The following is a 21481-nucleotide window of genomic DNA, read 5'->3' as shown; positions in this document are numbered from 1 at the left end:
ATGAGGCTAATGTAGTTAACAAACACTAAAAACCAATTGCCACCAAAATCTTTCCCAGGTTCTCTCAACCCACTCAGCCTGCATCCAGGTCTTCACTGAGGAACACTGGGTACTGCCATTCTGGACAAGAAGTGCTACACAGTAAAGCTTTGTTGATTTGGCTGCACCCAGTGTTCCTTAATAAAGACCTGGATGCGGTTTGAGTGGGTTGAGGGAAGCTTAGACAAGACTTGGGTGACTATTGACTTTTTGTGTTAGCTTACTACCTGTTGGCCTTTAGTTATTCATTTTTATAGCTCATAGTAAATCACAGTACGTCACCTAAATGAGGCCTTAATGAGGACCTGGACATGGTTTGTGGGAGTTAAGAGAAGTGTTTTAGCGTGACTTTTGACTCCTGATGTTTGTTAGCAAGCATTAGCATTAGCCTTGTAGCTCCAGAGCTGGTTTATCTCTACAGGGTGTTCCCAATACAAAGTACGCCACGTTTGGACTGCTGTACTTGGTAGTGCTGATTTGGCAAATTCAGCTCACGAGGACGGGAGGATGCCGTACAGTAATTCTGCAACTGGAACAGCAGTATGGTGTGTAATGCATTCTGGGATATTTGGATGTGCCAATTAGTACATCAAACTTTTTTGTTTAAACAAGCACAATGTGAAACCTGTAGCATATATATATATATTTTTTTTTATTTATTTATTTTTTTTTTTTGCTGCTGCCCTCCCTAGTCAGGGAGTGAACTTCACTTTTACACCACTGTTGTAAATAGAGCAGTTGTACACATGCATTTGTTGACAAGCTTAAGAATATAGAGCTGGCAAAGACAACCTCAGGAGTGAAAGGCCCATTCGACTGACAGGATTTACACAAATGTGACTCTGCCTAGTTTTAGTTCAAGATATATTTCACATAATATACACTGAACAGTGGCAGTCATTCTAAGCTAGCCGAGGTAGGTTTGCAAAGATGACTCTGTCGTGCAGATTTCTCCTTTTCAACATCCGGAGAATTCGACCCTTCCTCTCTAGAGAGGCCACACAGGTGCTTGTTCAGTCTCTTGTCACTTCAAGACTTGATTACTGCAACTCCCTTCTGGCTGGTCTCCCTTTGCGCACCATCAGGCCCCTGCAACTGATCCAGAATGCAGTAGCACTGTTTTTTCAATGTTTCTATGTTCAGTCATGTAACTCCTCTGCTGCGTTCTCTCTTCACTGGATTCCTGTAGCTGCTGCCTCCATCAGGTTCAAAACCCTGATACTGGCCTACAAAGCCAAGAATTGACCAGCCCCTCCGTACTTGATGCCAATGGTCAAAAGCAGATCTGTACCAAGAGCCCTTCCAGCTTCAAGTACGGCTCGGCTCGACCCGCCATCCTTTAAGATCCATGTAAGAGCATCCAGGCTCTTTTCTGTCCTGCACCATAGTGGTGGAACTTCCCCTTGGAGTCCAACACTCGCTGTCTTCAAACCCAGACTGAAGACCCTCCTCTTCCGGGAGTACTTGGGCAAAGAGTGTTGTGGTCTCCATATTGACTTTTGTGTTTAGTAGTATCTAAGCCTAGAGGTATTTTTTTTTATTCTAGTCGTCTGAAACTAGCTAAGGATATTTTCTGAGTAAACAGTGAAGCACTTTTGTAAGTTGGTCTGGATAAGAATGTCTGATAAATGCCTTAAATGTAAATTTGTAAAGTCTTTTTCACAATTGCTTGGTTTCTTTGTCGGCCACTTTCTTTCTCTCTTCTTCAGACAACGTCTTCTTCAGTCTTTTTGGAGCCTCTGCCATGATGTCCTTACTGGGAATACTGAGCTAGCTTCTTCTGATAGCTAGCTGAAGTCCCTGGGTGCATCCCAATTGCATACTAATTACTAATACTAACTAGTTTTAGTATAAAGTATGTGGTATAGACCAAATTGTCAAAGTTGAGTATACTCAAATATACTCACACCTGTGCTTCTGTGACCGGTTAAATCAGCATCTGGTTCGTTTTCACCTCTGGTGCGATTTGTTTGGGCAAGAGATTCGAACCAAAACAACCACAGCAAGACTTTAGAGGTTCATTTGCGGTGATAACGTGATCTGACCTCGATCCAACCCAGCTATCTGGTATACTTTGCAAGTTGAGCTAAACGGCTCTCTTGGCCAGGTGTTAATCTGGTACACTGCTCAGGTGATTACTACAGCTATGAACGAATGCCATCTCTCCTCTCGATCCATGTTAAATTGCATAGAATGGCTGTTTCCCATTTGCATACTACACACTATAAGATACTATAAGGTATATATACACTAATCGTAATGATTTGTGTGATTCTGCAGGTTAGTACCTAAAATAAGTGATAACACATTGCTGTGCCAACATAAGACACTGCAAGTTCTCCTGACACCATTACCCGCTTGAGAGAAACTTTCTAATAATATACTCTTTCTAATAATCGTTCTAGACATGAGTAGCTCCCTCTTTCTGCTTAGCATTGCATTGTTGGATAATACACTACATACTTCATACTCAAAAACTGGTAAACTAGTATTAGTAATTAGCACACCCCATGGGACACACCCTTGCACCCACTAGTCCAAAACACCAGACGTTCTTCCTGTATTTACTTTCTAACTCCCGCCCCAGACAGGTCTGACCAATAAGCAGAGAGAGCGTCCTCATGGGGTTTGTTGTGATGTATTTTAAAGTAATTGGATTTTCCCCTTTGTGACAATAAACCAAACCAAGGGGAAAAGGCTCCAGAGCAGTGGCTTATAGCATAGCAACCCTCCCTTTACTTCCTGTTAGTATGATAACCCTGGTCATGGAGGCACCCTGCCCTGCAGCTCTTAAAGGCCTTGTTAATGAGCTGATTAGTTGAATCAGGTGTGTTGGGAGCAGGGAAAGCACTAAGAAGCTTGAGAAACACTGCATTAGTAGTTTGTGCACCAACCTGCTATTACGATTAGTCTGTACCTTATAGGATTAGTGTGTAGTATGCAATTGGGACACAGGCCCATGGTTGTTATTGTGCAAGGTGTGCCACACTAATTAAAAAAATGCAAGGCTTTCCATGATTAATTTTCTCTTTAAAATCTGTTAACTACTGACATCATGTGCTATAATATAGCAAAATTATACTCACTGCAAACTCGACTGGCACTAAGTACAGTACACAGCATTAATGTACATAATAAGACTGTTCTCGTGTAGAATAGACCCACCACATCTTCCTGGACAGTGTGTTGTAAATAAAGCTTGATTCTCTAGCTCAAGGCACTGAATTGGATTGTAACTGGCACACAGTCTTTCCAAGTTTGTAAGTTTGAGCTACAAAGCCACAAAATGGTTGTGTGGTAAAGGCTGGTGCTAATGCTGAGTTAGACAGGGGTAATACATCTTCTGCAGCTTTCTGATAAATCCTCAAATGCGGTAAGTGAAGTTTCCAGGCACATAAGAAAAAATAAAAAGAGGGAACCATCAGTTGTTAAAAATAACGCATAAAGCAGACTAGGCAACAGTGGAGTGAGGTGCCTCTGCATGTCTGTAGAATCTATACAGCAGCACACAGGCTGTAGGTATATAGATAGGAGGAACCCATCCAACCCATAACGGAAAAGATCCCATAAAAAAAAAAAAAAAAAAAAAAATCACATCCATGGCTATTTCTCAAAGATCATTTACAAGTAGCCTATTGATTACTACCCAAGACCAACAGAGAAAGACATTATTCATCTTCTCCACAGTGAAGTCTCCCAGCCACAAACTGTGTGAGCCTCCACATAGCCAAATATAGAGAGCACCATTATTTTCACCATTAAGCACTTTCACCACTTTCACCCTGTTTCTGGAGGCTTGATTAGCACAATAATTAACACAATTACTGTAATTCACAAACTACTGTACCTGGGCCTACTGGTTTTATTTCACCAGCTGATGTCTGGTAAGAAAACCAGTGATTGGGAGAAAATAGTCTGATCTAGATCAGTCTAAAGACAAGTGGAAAGACAAATACAGAAGAGGAACAGAGGCTTTGAATATGCAATGGATTAGCAAGAACACTTACACCAAGAGGTACTTTCAGGTCACGCTACAACAAATCCCAGAGCAAGTGCCTCCTCTACTGGTCACCCATAGCATTGCAAACAACAATCACTAAGAGTGTGTCATTCAACCGGACATCCAGTCCTAAAAATAGAGGAGCTTCCAAAGGTACTTTAAGCAATGCCGTAGAAGGACCACTTTTGGTTCCATGAAGAACCATTAGTTGTGTATGTGTAAAGAACCTTTTAAACTGGTGATGAATCTTTACATCACGTAAGGGTTCTTCACACTCTCACATATGGTTTCTTTACGGAAATGAAAGTGTTTTTGTATGGCATCGCTCCAAGAACCTTTTGAAGCTCCTTAAATTTTAAGAGAGCATTCAGTACAAGAGCATCAAACAGACTATATATAGAATAGGAAAACACAAACACAAAAAAGTTCTAGATTCTGTTGACTGAAATATTAAAAGACCACTTCTAATTTAAAAAAGGCATAAAAATAATACCAGTATTAATTAATATCCATATTAAGTCAGGACCTTATTGAGTTTTGAATTTACAGTCCAGAAAGAGTTGGTTGTACCAGTTTGTCCTGTATAGCTGGAGTTGTATGAATACAATAGCTGGTTTGGCTTGGCTTGTACCATGGCCTAACCCACTATATGGATGACCGGGATCTATGTCCAATGCCCAGGGGTACTTAAAGCCCAGGGGTACTTAATGTCCAGGGGCACCAAAAAGGTAAAATCATCTATTACCATGTCCTGTTTGCTTAAAATCTATTCATACACAGTGTCTAATGTTCCTGATAAATTGGTGGACATCTACTTCTACACTACATGGCCAATGTATTGGGACACCTGCTTGTTCAATGTTTCTTCTGAAATCAAGGGTATTAAAAAAGAGCTTATCCTGTTTTTGTTGGAGAAACAGTCACTACTGTCCAGGGAAGGATCTGATTGCATTCAGCATCAAAAGTGTTAGTGAGGTCAGGATGTTGGATGATCACCACCCCACCTCATCATCCCCAACTCCTCAGCTCATTCCAAAAGGGCACCATCCATCATTCCAGAGAACACAGTTCCACTGCTCCACAGCTCAATGCTGGGGGCTTTATACCCCTTGTAGCCTGAGCATGGCATTAGGCAGCATGGTGCCAAAAGGTTCATGTTTATCTGCTCCAGAGGGCCCTTTTCTATTGTAATACTTCTCTACAGGGACCATTCATGTGTCATCTGAATGCATTCATTAGAAGGGATGTCCACAAACATTTAGATGCAGTGTATATTGTGACGACTAAACAGAGCAAAAGTGTAGCATGGTCTTTTTTAACTGAATTTGGACATACTGAATGTTTAGTAAATCGAGATTTGGTGATAATAATAATAATCATAATAATGATAATAATGAACTATTATTATTATTATTATTATTATTATCCGTAATAATCCACTAATTCTTTGTATAGTGTGTCTGTGGGTCGCTGTGCTAAAACTGCAGGCTCCTCAGCTTATCCTCGTCTGTGGTTTCTCTGCCTCGTGTGCAGTGACTGGCTCCTGGGGTTCTGCCTCATCTTCTGTGTTTGAGGCCTGGCTGTCGGAGAATTCTGTTTCGTGAGCGACGTTTGGTTGGTACTTGGTGATGAACTCTGTGCTGGTCAGCGCCTGGCCGTGTTTGGGGCAGTTGGCCTTCACTGGCAGGCGTTCCATCTTGTCTATACAAGGACAGAGGGAAGACAGCAAGCATGTGGTTAGATGAGCTTTCAATTAACTCATGTGTTGCGTTGGCATTCTGTATACTCTCCTTGTCCTAAGCGTCAAAAATGGCTCGGAGACAATCTATGTACTCTGGTGGTGGGCAGCTTTTATGGAAGTACATGTACAAAGGCGATTTGTCTAATGTTGGGTTCAGCCTAGGAAAGGTATTAAATTTCAAGCTGAAAAAAATAATAATTTAGGGGTGTTACCTGCTGGTGTGATGGGCTTCATAAGACAGTTCATTTGGACATTCCATGGTCTCATATACTGAACCTTTAAATGTTTCTTTGACATTTTCTGTACAGAGAAAAATGAGAAAAGCACATCAAATGAAAATGCTGGAAGAACAACTATATTTGCATATAGCCACTGCCATCTTGTTTGTAAATTCCTGATGACTCTATAATAAAATACAGTTTTAGATCTGGATCTGTTTGTTTATGTTTTTCATATTCTACAATTTTTGGTAAAGAGATGAGATCTTCTCAGAATATTCCACATTTTCCATGCAGCTTCTATGCGGTTGATGCACATGCACATCAGCTCCTCATCATTTTTGCTTTCCGCCCCCTGGTTGTGTGCGCATCTCTATGATGGCGTTGAACAAACCCCCCTCATATTGTCTTACATGCTGTAGCCATCAAGCTGTCTATTTAGTGTTCTATCAGTTAACCTTCTTTCTCTCATGCCTTCTTGTTGAAATGCACAGATTGCATTTTATTGGTTAATTCCAATTTCCATTTCTTTTTAAACCTAACTTATGTGAATAGAAACTTATCAAATCTAGCACTAGGTTGCAGGACAAACCTTTTACTTTTTATAAAGCAAATAATTAAAAAAAAAAATTAATTGCAGTATTTGTATAGGCTCGCAACAGACTTGTAGCAGGGCGTGTTTATGTGTGTGTGACGCCAGATTAAAAAATTATGAAAACACAACATCCAAGAAGTATTGCCTATTTTGTAATGTGTGTTTTAGGCTAGTGTAATATATCAAGTTCCTAAAAGCTCTTTATCAACAGAAAACAGCTGGTAGTAAGACAGCAGAGGCCGCTTTAGTCTCTTTGCCGCTGTCTTTTCTTGCTTCTACACTCACAACATGGGAGTGTGGGTGTGCTGCTGTCGCGTGAAGTTAAGTGTTATATGGTGCATGAGTGTAAATTTGACCAGCATAGAACCGAATATTTGAGACTGATCGGCCAGTCATCAGTCATGGCTGATCAAGCTGAGAATCGGTAGATTCCGGTCATCAGCCAATCGGTTGGTGCATCTTCACTTCTTTGTACCTCGGGGCTGTACTGATAGGTCTCAGCCACTTCTGTAGGAGGATGGTCTGCGGGGGAGGTTGTCTGGGGTTTGCAGGGCTGAGTAACCACAGAGGGGGAGAAGGAAGAGGAAGTGGAGGAGGCAGAAGGGGGGTTGTGGTGCTCTTCATCCTTTAGGGGTTCCAGTACCTCCTCTTCGTTCTTCTTTGTGGGAACAGGAGCCTCCATTTGTTTCTGGAGAAGTATCAGCTCACTCAGCTTACCCTGCTCCTCCTCCAGTTGCCTGTGAACCCCCCCACACACAAACAAATATTTGTGAGTACTTCTTTTTGTCTGTGTGACTGTGTAAGCACTCAATCTATTATAATTTAGTAGATTTTACATCTACTGCGAAACATTACCCTACCTTTAAACCGTGGTGTAATGGGTAGTAATCAGTCTATATACAACGATGAGCCATGGGCACCTAAAGCTCACTGATGCACATCGAGGTCCCACCTTACAACTTACAGGACTTACAGGAAGTTAAAGGATCTGCTGCTAACTACTAGCAGATGCCACAGGACACCTTCAGAGGACTTGTGGAGTCCATGTCTTGATGGATAAGAGCTAGAGAGCTGTTTTGGTGGCATGAGAGGTATCTACACAATATTAGGCAAGTGGTGTTAATGTTCTGGATGATTGACACATGTCTCTCTAGGGCCAGTGTAGTGTAATGTAGTATTGTCTAAAATCAAACACTGGTGTTTTGCACTAAAACAAAATAGTGTCTACCCTGAATCATTGAATCATGCTAAGGTTGGCAGTGCCCACCCTGAATCACTAAATCATGCAGAGGTTAGCAGTGCCTACCCTGAATCATTGAATCATGCTGAGGTTGGCAGTGCCTACTCTCAATCACTGAATCATGCAGGGGTTAGCAGTGTCTACCCTGAATCACTGAATCATGCAGAGTTTAGCAGTGCCTACCCTGAATCACTGAATCGTGCCTAGGTTAGCAGTGCCTACCCTGAATCACTGAATCACGCAGAGGTTACTAGTGCCTACCCTGAATCACTGAATCATGTCTAGGTTTGCAGTGTCTATCCTGAATCACTGAATCATGTCTAGGTTTGCAGTGTCTATCCTGAATCACTGAATCATGCAGAGGTTAGCTGTCTCTATCCTGAATCACTAAATCATGCCGTGGTTAGCAGTGCCTACCCTGAATCAAGCCTAGGTTAGCAGTGTCTACCCTGAATCACTGAATCATGCAGAGGTTAGCAGTGTCTACCCTGAATCACTGAATCGTGCCTAGGTTGGCAGTGCCTACCCTGAATCATTGAATCATGCTGAGGTTAGCAGTGTCTACCCTGAATCACTGAATCATGCCCACCTTAAATAACTGAATCGTGCCTAGGTTAGCAGTGTCTACCCTGAATCATTGAATCATGCCGAGGTTAGCAGTGTCTACCCTGAATCACTGAATCATGCCGAGGTTAGCAGTGTCTACCCTGAATCACTGAATCGTGCCAAGGTTAGCAGTGTCTACCCTGAATCACTGAATCGTGCCAAGGTTAGCAGTGTCTACCCTGAATCACTGAATCATGCCCACCTTAAATAACTGAATCGCGCCAAGGTTAGCAGTGTCTACCCTGAATCACTGAATCGTGCCAAGGTTAGCAGTGTCTACCCTGAATCACTGAATCATGGCCACCTTAAATAACTGAATCATGCCGAGGTTAGCAGTTAGTTTAAATTACGATGGAAATGGATCTGCAGAGTCATATCAGTTGTTTCTGTGTCTGACTGTAGTTACGAAATAGGACAGGAAGCAGCAGCAGGTGCCTGCCTCTGACATTTCCTGAGCTGCAGTGTTGTATCTCTGCACTCTTATGATATAAAGAGTGCAGAGTAGCCTGACTCTCACAGGGAGTTAACAACTACTGATTAATCAAGATGGTGCGTTTTAATTGATCCCTTTTTTCATTGTAATAGTGACAGCCTCATCCCAAACTTCCAAACATTTTAATGTTCTGGAAAAATATCTTGGATTAATCTACCTGTGACCTCCTGAACCCTGCATCTGCTACTTAATAACTACTATATATTATTCTGCAACAGAAATAAAACTTGTATATATAAGTTATGTAGTTGTCAAAGTGACGAACTGATCAGCTTATAGGAACGATTCACATATACACTATATTGACAAAAGTATTGGGACACCTGCTCATTTGTCATTTCTTCCAAAATCATTTATATATATATATATATATATATATATATATATATATATATATATATATATATATATATATAATAGTTTATCCTGCTTTTGTTGGAGTAACTGTCTCTACTGTCCAGGGAAGAAGGATTTCTACTAGATTTTGGAGTAGCACTGCTGTGAGGATTTGACTGCATTCAGCAACAAGAGAATTAGTGAGGTCAGGGTGTTGGACGATCACCACCCCACCTCATTTCCAACTCTCTAGCTTAACCCAGACGTAAGGAGAGCACCATTATTCCGGAGAGCATAGTTCCCCTGCTTCACAGCTCAATGCTGGGGGCTTTATACCCCTCTAGCCCACACCCGGAATTAGGCATGGAACCAATAGGTTCATGTTTATCTGCTAAAAAGAGTCCTGTCCTTTTGTGTGCATTTGCACATCTGTGTCAGTGATTCAGGGCAAGTGTCTGAATGCATTCATTAGATGGGGTGTCCACAAACATTTGGACACAGTGTTATAGGGTCTAAGGGGTTAACTGGTTAAATATGTTTTGTGTTGCTGACCTCTCAAGCTCATGCCGGATTTTCTCCTCCTCTAATCGAGCCTGAATCTGCAAGTTAAGAGCCTCCTCCAGTTTCTGCTGAGTCAGCTCCAGCTCATGAATTCTCTTCTTTTGCTGCTGTACCTCCTTTTCCATTTTAGCCAGTTCTGCCACCATGCTCTCCCTGACCTGTGCAACGACCAGCACACCGTCAAATAAACCTAGTTATCTTAAAAAAGCCTTAAAAGAAGAAAGACAATATGATAAAAACACTGTCAAATCGACAGTCTTATCTGACTGTGTTAGCCTCCTCCAGCTGTCTCTCCAGCTCTTGCTGCCTCTCCTTCTGCTTCTCTTTCTCCTGGGCTTCCTCCTCTTTGCGCTGTGCCTCCTTTTCCAGGTGTTGCTAAGACAAACACACAAACACAGGCCTGTGAGAGGTGTAAACAGCTACCTGCCAATTGTGTCATTTGTTCTGGTCACGCCTCTGACTTGCCAATTTTTGGTTTAACATTTGTGACATACTTAATCCAGTCTCCACTCTTGCAATTGAGACCTTAATCCCTTAACAGCCCTATTTGGTATCCCCCTGATTTGTGCCTACCTGTAACACCTTCACAACATGTTATTGCCTTTACTACTTTACTGGCAAGAGGTGGCATTCTTCTTAAAGGCAAACATGCCTCCCCTCCAAGTTCTATCATGCATTAGGTTAATAGAAAAAAACAATGATTCTCCCTGAAAGACTTACTGGAATCCTTTTACAGAACCTGGAATCCAATTCTGAACTTTATTAACAACCTTACTATTTCACCTGAAGAGGATAGCAATGCCCAAGTGTGTCATTCGAGAGAGGGGCCCTCCCTTCTCCCTGCCCCTAATTTTAGTGTACTGACTACACTCTAAGCTTCATTAACAGAAGTTTTACCGGCCTTGTTTTGTTAGATACTTGATGAATTATTGTTAGATTCTCAGTTAGATTTGCCGCTTGAGAAGGTGGAAAGGGTTTGAGGGTGGTGGGATGGGTGAAGGGTTGAAGGGTTAGCAAAAGATATCAAAACATACCTTTTTACAGTGGTCTTTGTATATGTATATATGGTGTGTTTGTGGCTCGAACAAATGCAATAAAATGTTCAGATTTAAACACACACACAAATTGACACAAAATCAGGAATCATATCTGTATTGGTGAATAATCACTTAGGCAGATATAAATTTAAAGAAATGGCATTGGACAGATGATTTTACATATAGTTGGACATTTTGGAAACAAGTCCTGTAGACTGCTGGAGTTACTCAGCCAAGGTATGTTTGTAGAAAAAGGGTGCAGAATTTCATGTAAAAAGAATACCTCTCCAACTGTTAAACACGAGGGTGGATCAATTATGCTTGGGTTTGTGTAGCAGCCAGTGGCACTGGAAACCTTTCACTGCTAAAGAGAGGGATTCATCATTTCGGCTCCAGCAAATTCCAGAATTAAGCATTCACACTGTCTAAACTAGCTGAAGATAAAAAGAGGATGAGCTTCTACAGCAGGATAACGATCCTAAACATACCTCAACATCCACAATGGACTACCGTAAGAGGCACAGCCCTGTAATCTCACAGAAACCTGATGCACCAGAAGCCTGTTGGTCAAAAATCCATTCTATCATCTGTGATAATGTCCAATCATCAATAGTTGATGACATATTAATTGTCCTCCTGTTTACAGTATATATATCTATATCGTTAGTCCAGGTGCATCTAGCAGTGTTTTCGCATTGGTATAGACCTCGGTACATCAAAAATGAACATGGTGAATCAGGTGAACCCCTCTTACCTGGATGATGTCTATGATCTCCAGGTCTGGTTCCTTGGTGTCTGGCTCCCCATGGTTTATCCCAGTGCTAGGCTGTTCACCCTCAGCAGGGGGTTCACTCTGGCTGCTCTGTCTGCTGCTCTGACCACTCTGGCCGCCGGTCTCACTGTTCTGTCTGCTCGTGACAATCTGGCTGCTGCTCTGACTGCTTTGGCTGCACTCCCGCATCTCTCGCCGGCGCATCTTCAGCTCCTGATGCAACGAGTTCTTCCCCTCTGCCTTCAGCCTCAGCGCTGTCTGCATAGCTAAGGAGCAACCACAGCGGTCACAAGAGCACAGGACACACTGAGCCAAACACACCCTGCACTACCGCCACAAATCAAACATTAGCGTATTAACATCTAGAATCCTCTCTGAACTTCTCAGTGCAGGGGCTGACTTTGGCTCAAAAATGTAGCTAGAATGGAGAAAATTTACTTTATGACATTCTAAACTAAATGATATTCCTAACTAAATATTATTATACAGTGTTTCTGAGGGTTTTAATGAAAGGCTCTCACCTTGAACCCACTCCACTCTCTGTTTCTGGTCTGGAGCACTCATCTCATATGTCCTGCCTGGAGTCTTCATACAGAACAAACAGCGTTTCCCTTCCTTGTCAGGGATGGTCTGGCAGTCACATAAAAACAGAATGAATGAAATATTTTTGCTATTTTAAAGACAAAGACAGCCACATGCACCATTTGTGTTAGACGCAGATGAAATTTGGCCCATCTGTCTGGTGAACATACCTGCACAGTGGTAATGTGAGCACTCAAGCCCAGAGCGGTGGGCTGCCATTATCGCAGCACCCATGAAGTAGTGAGGGGTAAGGGTCTCGCTTACTGGCCTAACAGTGGCAGCTTAGCCAATCTGGGTATCAAACCACAACCCCGTTAACAATAACCTGGTGCTCTAACTACTGAGACACCACTGCCCCTGGTTTCATCGTAGACCTCTGAAGTGCTTTCATTGAAAAAAATGTCGCTTGACTATGACACTCAGACTTTTCTCAGACAGAGTTTCCTGGTTTGCACAGGCTATTGTTGTGAGGTTCCCGCCCTTACAATGTATTTCAGCATCTCCAATACGACAGGCAGGTCTTTCTTTGGTTTTTCTGGTCTGCAGCAGTTAGTACCTCACAAAAGTGCTCTAAGGAAGGACAACCGGTGAACCGTCAAAAGGATCATGGATGCCTAAAGCTCACTGATGCTAGTCCACCTGGTCCGATCCCACAGGAGAGCTACTGTAGCACTGTAGTCAGTACTGAGGTTTTGCCACTAAGAAATATCTTAGGGGCAGTGGTGGCTCAGCGGTTAGAGCGCCAGGCCATCGATAACAGGGTTGAGGGTTTGATTCCCGGGCTTGGCAAGCTGCCACTGTTGGACCCTTGAGCAAGGCCCTTTACCCTCTCTGCTCCCTGGGCGCTGGAGTTGGCTGCCCACCGCTCTGGGTGTATGTGTGCTCACTGCCCCTAGTTCCCCAGTGTGTTCACTACCACAGATGGGTTAAATGCGGAGGACACATTTCGCTGTACAGTGTACACTGTACAGTGACAAATGCCTGCACCTTTACCTTCTTCTAAAGAAGCTGCTTAGAAGTTTCTAATGGGCGTTTTCACACCTGCATTCTTGGTCTGGTTAAATCATACTCTGGTTGGTTTTTACCCTTCTTCAGGTGCGATTTATTTGGGCGAGTGTGAAAACATTAGTCACTCTTAGTCACTCAAATTGCAGGGTGCACTCTGCAATTTTGAGCCAAACAGCTCTCATAGCCAGATGCTAACCTGGAAATGAATTACGACAGAAATGAAGAAATGCCATCTATGCTGCTGCTCCATGTTAAACTGCACAGAAAGCAGCACTAGTCCAGAACACAGGACTGCTTCTTCCTGTATTTACTTTCTTGCTCCCACCCCAGACAGGTCTGACCAATAAGCAGATTGAACGCCCTCAGGCGGTTTGTTGTGACGCATTTTGGTGAGCTTGAATTGTTCCCTGTGTAAAACAAACCAAACCAATTCCTTAACTGATTCAGAGTAGAGCAAACCAACTGTAGGTATGAAAATCCCCCCTAACAACTCCTGAAGAAGCCACAGTGATTCCCCATAGAATGACCCAACCCACCTCAACCACACAGCTCCCGTCCAGCTGCACATCCCCTTTCTTCTCCTTCTGATCCTCGTTGACATAGTAGACCACAATGTCCGGCTTTAGCACAAACCAGCGCTCCTGCCAGTTCCTCCGCACATGCCCCTTTTTTAGCATGTACCCCTGAAAAAAGGTAGAGGGGCAAAAAGTAAAAAACATGTCAGTTTCAGGCAGTCAGTTCTTGAAGGTGATGTGTTGGAAGCAGGACAAATGAGCAAGCATAAGGATCAGAGCCACCTTGACAAGAACCAAACTGTGATGGCTAGACCACTGGGTCAGAACATCTCCAAAACATCAGACCGGCCTTTTGGGGTGTATGTGATCAGTACCTACTTACTAAAAGTGCTCCAAGAAAGGACAACTGGTGAACCGGTAACAGGATCATGGGCTCCCAAGACTCATTAAAGCGATCCATAGAGGCCCCACCGCACAACTGACTGGACTTAAGAGGATCTGCTTCCAACATCTTGGTGCCAGATACCACAGGACACCTTTAGAGACCTTGTGAAGCCCAATGCCTTAACGGGTCAGAGTTGTTTTGGTGGCACAAGGGGCCTACACAATATTTATATGGCATATGGCTGATGTTATGGTGTAAACTACAATGTAGAGTACCTGAGTGAATGCGTACAAGCAGGGTGCACAGGTACACAGTGTACAGCTCTGGGCCAAGCTGTTTCCGAAGTTCATTGGTATCGGTATTACTAACTACACTAGATGGCAAACAGCAAGTATGCATGCTGCCTTATCTAGAATAACCAAGCTTTGAAAGTTCGAAGTGTTTAAGAAGGTGTTGCTTGGTTTATTTACAGCTGACAAAACCCTATTTCTTCTCTGTTTGTTAACCACTTTGTGTGATGTTACTAACTAGCAGTATGGCACTCTATCTATTTTTAACAGATGTGCACTGTAGAGCTGGCCCTGGTGTGCATGGCAATAAGAACAAGGCTGCTCTAGTGTGTTTCAGGGTGAGTGAGAGAGAGAGAGAGCTGCAGCTACAATATGCTGAGAACCAATGGTTTATAGAACCTAAAGAGGGGATCATACAAACGGATCATGTGCCGTGACTAACTGTGAAACCATGACACTGTAGCAACACAAAGTCCAAAACGTCAACATGGCAACAGGCCTGTGCTGCATATGGTATCTATTTCAATCACCTTCTTTAGTACGTTGTGGTACATCTCCATGAAGACTTCATCCAGGGCGAGGCTGAAAGCTTCCTTGCTGTCCACCCGCATGAGGCGTCCCGCACTCAGGTGCTCCAGGAACATCCATACAGACAGGCCGTCCTGCAAAGACGGCTCCTGCGCCAGCAGGATCTCCAGCAGCTTCCCATCCCACTCTTGGCCCATTGCTGTGAAGATTTTCTTTAGAAGATACTCCAGCTGAGGCAACAGAGGTGGGATGTATGTGAGCCATCAATGTGAGGACATTAAAAAAATGTAATTCACAGACCAATTTAACCCTAACCCTATAGCTCACCACGTCTAATAACAAGTGCTTTCTCCAAATTCAGCAATAAATGCCTCTTTTAATGACGACTGAGATCTCAGAATTATTCAACCCCTGAACAGAATCCCTCAGAAGAGCACACATTTGCAATTCAGGTGGCAAATCAAGGTCTTCGTTAATTGCACCTAGGGGGGTTTGTTGACTGTGACGTTTGACTGCATGTTAGAAAAATAGCAATGGGCCAAGAAGTAAGGCAAGAGAGTTGTCCAAAAAGTTCAGAGAAATCCCTGCCTTCACAATCAAGGAAAAATATACAAAGCACTGAATGTTCATAGAGATACAACTGGAAGCATAGTTCACAAGTTCAAAAATTAAAAGGACACCAGGATGTGGTAGAAACAGGAAGCTATAAACGGCTTCCAGATTCCTGAGAAGACAGGTGGTCAGACCTGAAGTTACTGCAAGTATGACCTGCATCAAGGTTTGGGGCAGCAGGCTCTGAGGTTTAAGTAAGGCACAATCGAAATACTGTCGAAATAAAGTCTCAATGTCCGTACACCTCTACTTGTCCCAGAAGGACAAGAACAGTTGTCTCCAATCTGCTCAGAACCCTATAAATAAGCCACAGTTTTGGGATTTAGGTCTGGGGAGTGAGTAAACAAATCTGGAACTGTTCAGGCCTGTGGATCAGTGGTGTGTCTGGAGGAGGAAGAATGAGGCATATGCTGGAAAAAACACGCAAGGTGGCCCGGCGATGTTCTGAGCGGGATTCGTTTCCTCTTGCAAAGGAAACTTGCAGCATGTGAAGGGCGGGATGGATTCAATCAAGTGCCTTCTGTGAGGAAGCTGAAGCTAAGGAGTCGTTGGACTATCCAACAAGACAACAATCCCAAGCATACTTCAAAATCCACCAAGACTTTGAGGTATGAGTTTTTAGAAGAAGTCCTGGAAGATTCTGGAGTGGCCTTTACAGCAAACCCAAGAATATTAGTCAACTGGAGGCCACTGCTAATGAGGAATAGGCTAAGATACCTCAGAAACGCTGCCGGAAGCTGGTATCTGGCTATGCATCACGTTTGCAGCAGGTCATAACAGCAAAAGGGTGCTGTATTCCGAGACTGCAGTCATCATTAAAGGTGGCATTCAATGTTGCATGTGGAGAAAGCACTTGTTCTATTAGGTGTGTTGCGATATTAAAATTGGTCTTGTTTGATTGGTTTATTATAGACAGCTGAAAGTTTTACATTTTGTTTTTTTACACAAGTTTTACCTTTATAATGCAACTGTATTTTCAAAAAGAAGAACCTTTTTAAAAAAAAAGTAGCAGGACCAGCAAATTTCAACACATGCTCTAAACTTTTTGTAGATCAAAATGTTGCATGAGTGCATGGGTAATCATCAGGAAGCCTTATGAGTGATATTTTTTTTTTATTTGACTCCCCTTCAACTTCCTCTCTAGCACTGTTGTTGTATCAGATTAGTCACATATCAGGTCTCTGTATCCCTCACTTATGCGCTAGATCTTATCAACGGTGCACTTTACATTTCTTAGACAATTACTGCTTTTTTCAAACGTTTTAATGAGTCAAACATGGCAGTTTGGGAAGAGAGCTGAGTCACTAATGACATTTAAATCCAACTAAACAGAAGAGCATTTACTGTGATCAGAACTCTAAGCTATTTTAAGACACCTGGTGAATTCAGACAGCTTTTTCTTTAGGCAGCGGTGTATCTCTCACTATCTATCACTGGTGGTTTCTCTCTTTCTCACACTCACTCCCACACATTCACAAACCTCAGGCTGGATGATGACAAGCGGGTAACGGTCCTCAGACAGCAGATTAAAGAGGCAGAAGAGTTTGAAGCAGTCTCTCTGTGAACACAACCCCTGCAAGACACTGGGCTTCAGGTTTTTCTTAGCGGTCATCATCCAGCAAAGATCATCAAATGTCTCCTTGTTGAATGTTCCCTCAGTGGCCTGAGTGTCAAAAGGACAAAAAAGGGCAAATACAGTAAAAATCAAGATCAAATTCATGAACATGAACCGTTTCCCTTCATAAACAGTACTCTCTATTTATCTATTTATTATCTTTATGTGCATATACTCCGTTAATAAAGTTTAAAAAACTGAAACTGCTCAAATTTAAGATTTTGCTAACCAAAGATAACAGAAGATAATAGGAAAAAAGCTGCTCTTATTTGGTGTCATTTGACAAATCATGCTTAACATAACCAGGGACAAGAAACTAACAAGGTAAAAGGGTCTGTCCTCATTCGTTTCTGGTTGAATTTGAGCAGACCTGAAATAAGTAGTTAGGCCTTTAAAGCAGTACAGAGTGCACTACTGGATAGTACAGAGATACGTTTAGCAGAGGAGTCAAAAGTATGAATAACAGAACCTTTGCCAAAATGTACTGGTTGAGGTATGGCATATAGCCGTTGCTGGACACCGGCCCATTGTCGTTATCCTGGAAGTGCTCCTCCAAGGCCACAGGGTCATGGGGGATGTTCAGAGCTGTGTATAGATTATGGGAGAGCACCTGTGATACAAATGCAAAGAAATAAAGGAAACACCACACATCAGTAGAGCGTCATAATCAGACTGACATATATATATATATAAAATGCAGAAATGAGGGGGTAAGAGTATAAGTATGCAGTCTGTAAATAGGTATGTTAAAAACAACACCAAAACCTCAACTGGACAGATCTGTGTGACTACTAGTGGACAACACATTTTATATTACTTTCAACTTAAACATGTATGAACACATAAGGCAATACATTTAGTCCATTTTTACACATTTTTTTGCCTTAAAAAGCTCCTCGGTTGGCTTTCGCAGTATGTTTTTGGTCAATATCCATCTATACAATGTAGCAGCAGTTTTGCAGCATTTGGCTGAATAAGAAAAAGTATAGTTTCACACACTTCAGAATTCATCCTGCTACTCTTGTCTACAGTCTCATCATTACTCAACACCCAGTGCCCCAGTTTCACTGACAGCACATACAGTGCCATAACAGTGCCTCCGCCATGTTTGACAGATGATATGGTTTGATATGCAGATCATTAACGCTTTTTTGCTTTCTTTGGCCCAAATGATTTTGTTCCAGTTCTGGGTAGACTGTTTTACATGTTCTCTATCAATCTGATCTGACCTTTCTGTTTCTGAGTCTTATCAGAGTCTTGAATCTTAAAGTAAACCTACTGTATTTAAATTCCTGAAGGCACGTCATGCCTGTAGATTTTGATAATAATAGGCCTACTTCCTTCAAAGTGTTCTTGGCTTGACTAGATGAACTGCAAGGCAATATAAATTATTCTGCAATGGAAAATATTCAGCAGAAAATGGCAAAAAAAGCACTAATAAGTGAAAATACAGAATTGTTTATACAGAAGAATGACGTGAGGAGCTCCTTCTAAATGTAGCAAACCTGTTGGCTGAGTGGAAGCATTTTAAAGACCCAAGAATGGCTGTTTGCAGATACTGTTTTGCCGAACTGTCAAGAGGGGGTACATCTGCAAAGAGTTACAGCACAGCAATGGTGAAAGAAGTGGCAAAATGAATGAAGACCTGTGAAAAACCATGCTTGGTTATCCGTTTTCAGCCTTCGGTAAATGTGTCATTTTGTTGAGTTTCGATTTCAGTAAAAAGCATATTCTAAAATTGTCCAGAAATGGATATGAACTCCTGGGTAATCTCCCCTAGTGCTTCTTTGTAGTCCTCCAGGTGGACGGTCGTGTCTGGTTGAGACTATGCTGTGGGCAACTGGCTCACGTTTCTCGTTGGGGTGTGTGCTGGACGATTGTTGAGTGTAAAGCGTCCCTGAGTATTAGAAAGGTGCTATACAAGTGTAACGGTAACTGTGAAAAAGGAAGAGCTACTTAACAAATGTCTGTAATGTTTTTCTCAAATCCCTTGAGTTAAAGCTGAACGTTTACACACAAGATATTTACTGCTTCAATTCAAATCCATTGTGGGGGTGTACAGAGGTAAATTACAAAACTAGTGTCACTGTCCAAATACTTATGGACCAGACTGTGAATGTGTAACAGGCAATGCGAAAAGTGCTGTTTATCATATACCTTCTCACATGACCACTTTGCCCTGTTAAGATTATTTTGTAAAGCAGACAGACAATAAAGGTGTGGTTTATTGGTGGTGTCATAAGATCTACCTCCTAACCTACCTAACCTACATTTTCCTACAGCTGCTCTCCAGTAAAAAGGTCTAGAGGTGGTTTGCATGTGAGACGTCAATGTATGTAGATAAAAAATGTGAAACAAGAACATCTGAACACGTCTAAAGTAATATAATAATAGTTCCAAGTGTCTAAATATCAGGAACTGTTTATTTATGACACTGGATTTACTGTTTTTTTATGCTTTTTTGTGATTAAATGATTTTTCAAGTAATCGAGTAAATGATGGCACTGTGGAAAGAGCAGAAAACAAGGAATTTCCTTCTCCAGGACCATACACTGACAAAGGTATCTTTGCCTGGTGCACAGCATGTCTAGACGACTACCTGTTGCTGCATAATTTCAACCAATTGGCCAAGTGGGACGTGTTTCAACATGAGGGCTTCCAGAGAAACAGGTAGTGAGACCATCAGTTTAACAGTTTAACTTTTTTTCTTTCGCAGGAATAAAACCCCACTTGCAAAAACATCTATACCAACACTACAGGACACTGTAAGACTCCTGTAATGCAGAATGTATAATAGCAGTCTACATTAAATGCAGTAAATTATAATAAAGGCTTGAGCCTACAGAGCTAATCAGCCAAAACATTAACACCACCACAACCTGCCTAATACTGACTAGGCCCCCTTGTGCCACCACAACAGAGCACAACAGACCTCCGAAGGCATCCTGTGATATCTGGCACCAAGACCAACATTAGCAGCAGATCCTAAAAGTCCTGGAAGTCGTGAGGTGGGCATCCATGGATCACATCAATGAGCCTTGGACGCCAATGACCCTGCTGGTAGGTACTGACCACTGCACACTGAGAACACCCCACCAGACCTGCCTGAGGTTTTGGTGGGGATGTTCTGACCCAGTCGTCTAGCCGTCGCAGTTTGGCTCTTGTCAAAGTGGCTCATATTCTTATGCTTGTCCATTTTTCCTGCTTTTACCAGAAACATCGCCCTTAGGAACTGACTGTCCACTTCCTGCCTAGTGTGTAGATCTCAGCCCTTTTGACAGATGCAGCCAATGTTCTTCACGTGGTATTAATGTTCTGGCTGTGCAGACTGGCAGTGTATGTGCTGAGGAGGCAGAGGCTACCCTCAGGGTGCATTTTCTGAGCTTCAGGTCGTTAGACTAGTTTAGGAAGGACTGCAGCGTGGTGGCATGCTGGAAGTTCAGTCGGTGAGAAGGAACTGGTGAGAAAAGAAAAGGCTGAGGAGCTTCTCACCTTCAGCTGAGACTTCGACACTTTCCCACTGTGCTCGACGTCCAGAGAGGTGAACGCGTACCAGATGGACTTCAGCAGCTCCGACTTTAGATCCATGCTCCCATGCTGAAGTAAGAGCAACAGTGTGTTAATGTGTGTGTGTGTGTGTGTGTGTGTGTGCTCCACCGAACACCAGTGGCGAATGTGCTAAAGGGCTGTGCTAGTGGGCGGGTGCGGTTTCAGCTCAACACCCTGCTTGTGCTGCAGCTCCTCACTCAGGTAGAGTCAGGACTGGGGGGCAGCTGCTGATCTGCTGATACTGAGGTGGTCTTCACTGCTGTAGCCACTGGGCACCTTCACTGTAACTGTAATCAGGTTTCAAGGCCCAAACATGAATAAACAAGCTCAGCAAACACACACTTGGTTCATAGCCCACAGGGAAAGGTGTCGATAGGCTGAGGTAGAAGTGGGTGGACTTCTCTGTGGTCAGAGTCCAGTAAGCGTTTGAGGCTAAACAAGCTGTGGAGGAATCCAGCGTCTGGCACCTCGCCCGTCCTCCTCCTGGGCCTGATCTGTGCATACATTATATACACATGACATAAACATAACTCATTTCATTTCTTTTATTATTAAGAGTTTATTACGGATATGTTTCATGAACAGTATTTCATTTTTATTTTAATTTGATATTTTTGGAAGACCAAGTATAAATATATGAAATAATGTAGTTTTAGTCTGGATAAAATAATAGTTAATACATATTTAATTCATTATAATTAATAAACAATAATTTTATATGTATAAATAATTAGAATAGATAATTGTCTCCATGCTTAT

At 42.5% G+C, this 21481-nt stretch overlaps 1 protein-coding gene across 2 annotated transcripts; it reads right to left on the bottom strand.

The window, feature by feature from the left end:
• Nucleotides 1-755: 755 nt before the first annotated feature.
• On the bottom strand, nucleotides 756-20993 carry def6c (DEF6 guanine nucleotide exchange factor c). 2 transcript variants are annotated; one of them, XM_072673145.1, is made up of 12 exons: nucleotides 20666-20993; nucleotides 17643-17783; nucleotides 17039-17221; nucleotides 14949-15176; nucleotides 13765-13911; nucleotides 12160-12268; nucleotides 11621-11904; nucleotides 10097-10204; nucleotides 9821-9987; nucleotides 7069-7330; nucleotides 5993-6080; nucleotides 756-5740 (listed from the first exon to the last, which is right to left on the bottom strand). In XM_072673145.1, the coding sequence occupies exons 1-12, from the start codon at nucleotides 20759-20761 to the stop codon at nucleotides 5532-5534; spliced, it is 2022 nt and encodes a 673-aa protein (XP_072529246.1). In that variant the 5' UTR covers nucleotides 20762-20993; the 3' UTR covers nucleotides 756-5531. The 2 variants fall into 2 exon arrangements, with proteins under 2 accessions (XP_072529246.1, XP_072529247.1); XM_072673146.1 differs by lacking the exon at nucleotides 20666-20993 and adding an exon at nucleotides 18453-18499.
• Between the last annotated feature and the right edge of the window lie 488 nt (nucleotides 20994-21481).

This window comes from Salminus brasiliensis, chromosome 2 (assembly GCF_030463535.1).
Source record: "Salminus brasiliensis chromosome 2, fSalBra1.hap2, whole genome shotgun sequence".
In the NCBI taxonomy this organism is placed as follows: domain Eukaryota; kingdom Metazoa; phylum Chordata; class Actinopteri; order Characiformes; family Bryconidae; genus Salminus; species Salminus brasiliensis.
Note: the sequence above shows the minus strand (reverse complement) of the source record. Positions and strands in the feature narration are given on the sequence as shown.

Coding starts and splice junctions, on each gene's coding strand:
- def6c (XM_072673145.1), bottom strand. CDS start 20,761: ATGGATCTAAAGTCGGAGCTGCTGAAGTCCATCTGGTACGCGTTCACC. Junction 10,205..11,620: donor AGATCATAGACATCATCCAG/GTAAGAGGGGTT, acceptor TGTTTGTCTTAG/CAACACCTGGAAAAGGAGGC. Junction 7,331..9,820: donor ATCCGGCATGAGCTTGAGAG/GTCAGCAACACA, acceptor GGGGGTTCACAG/GCAACTGGAGGAGGAGCAGG.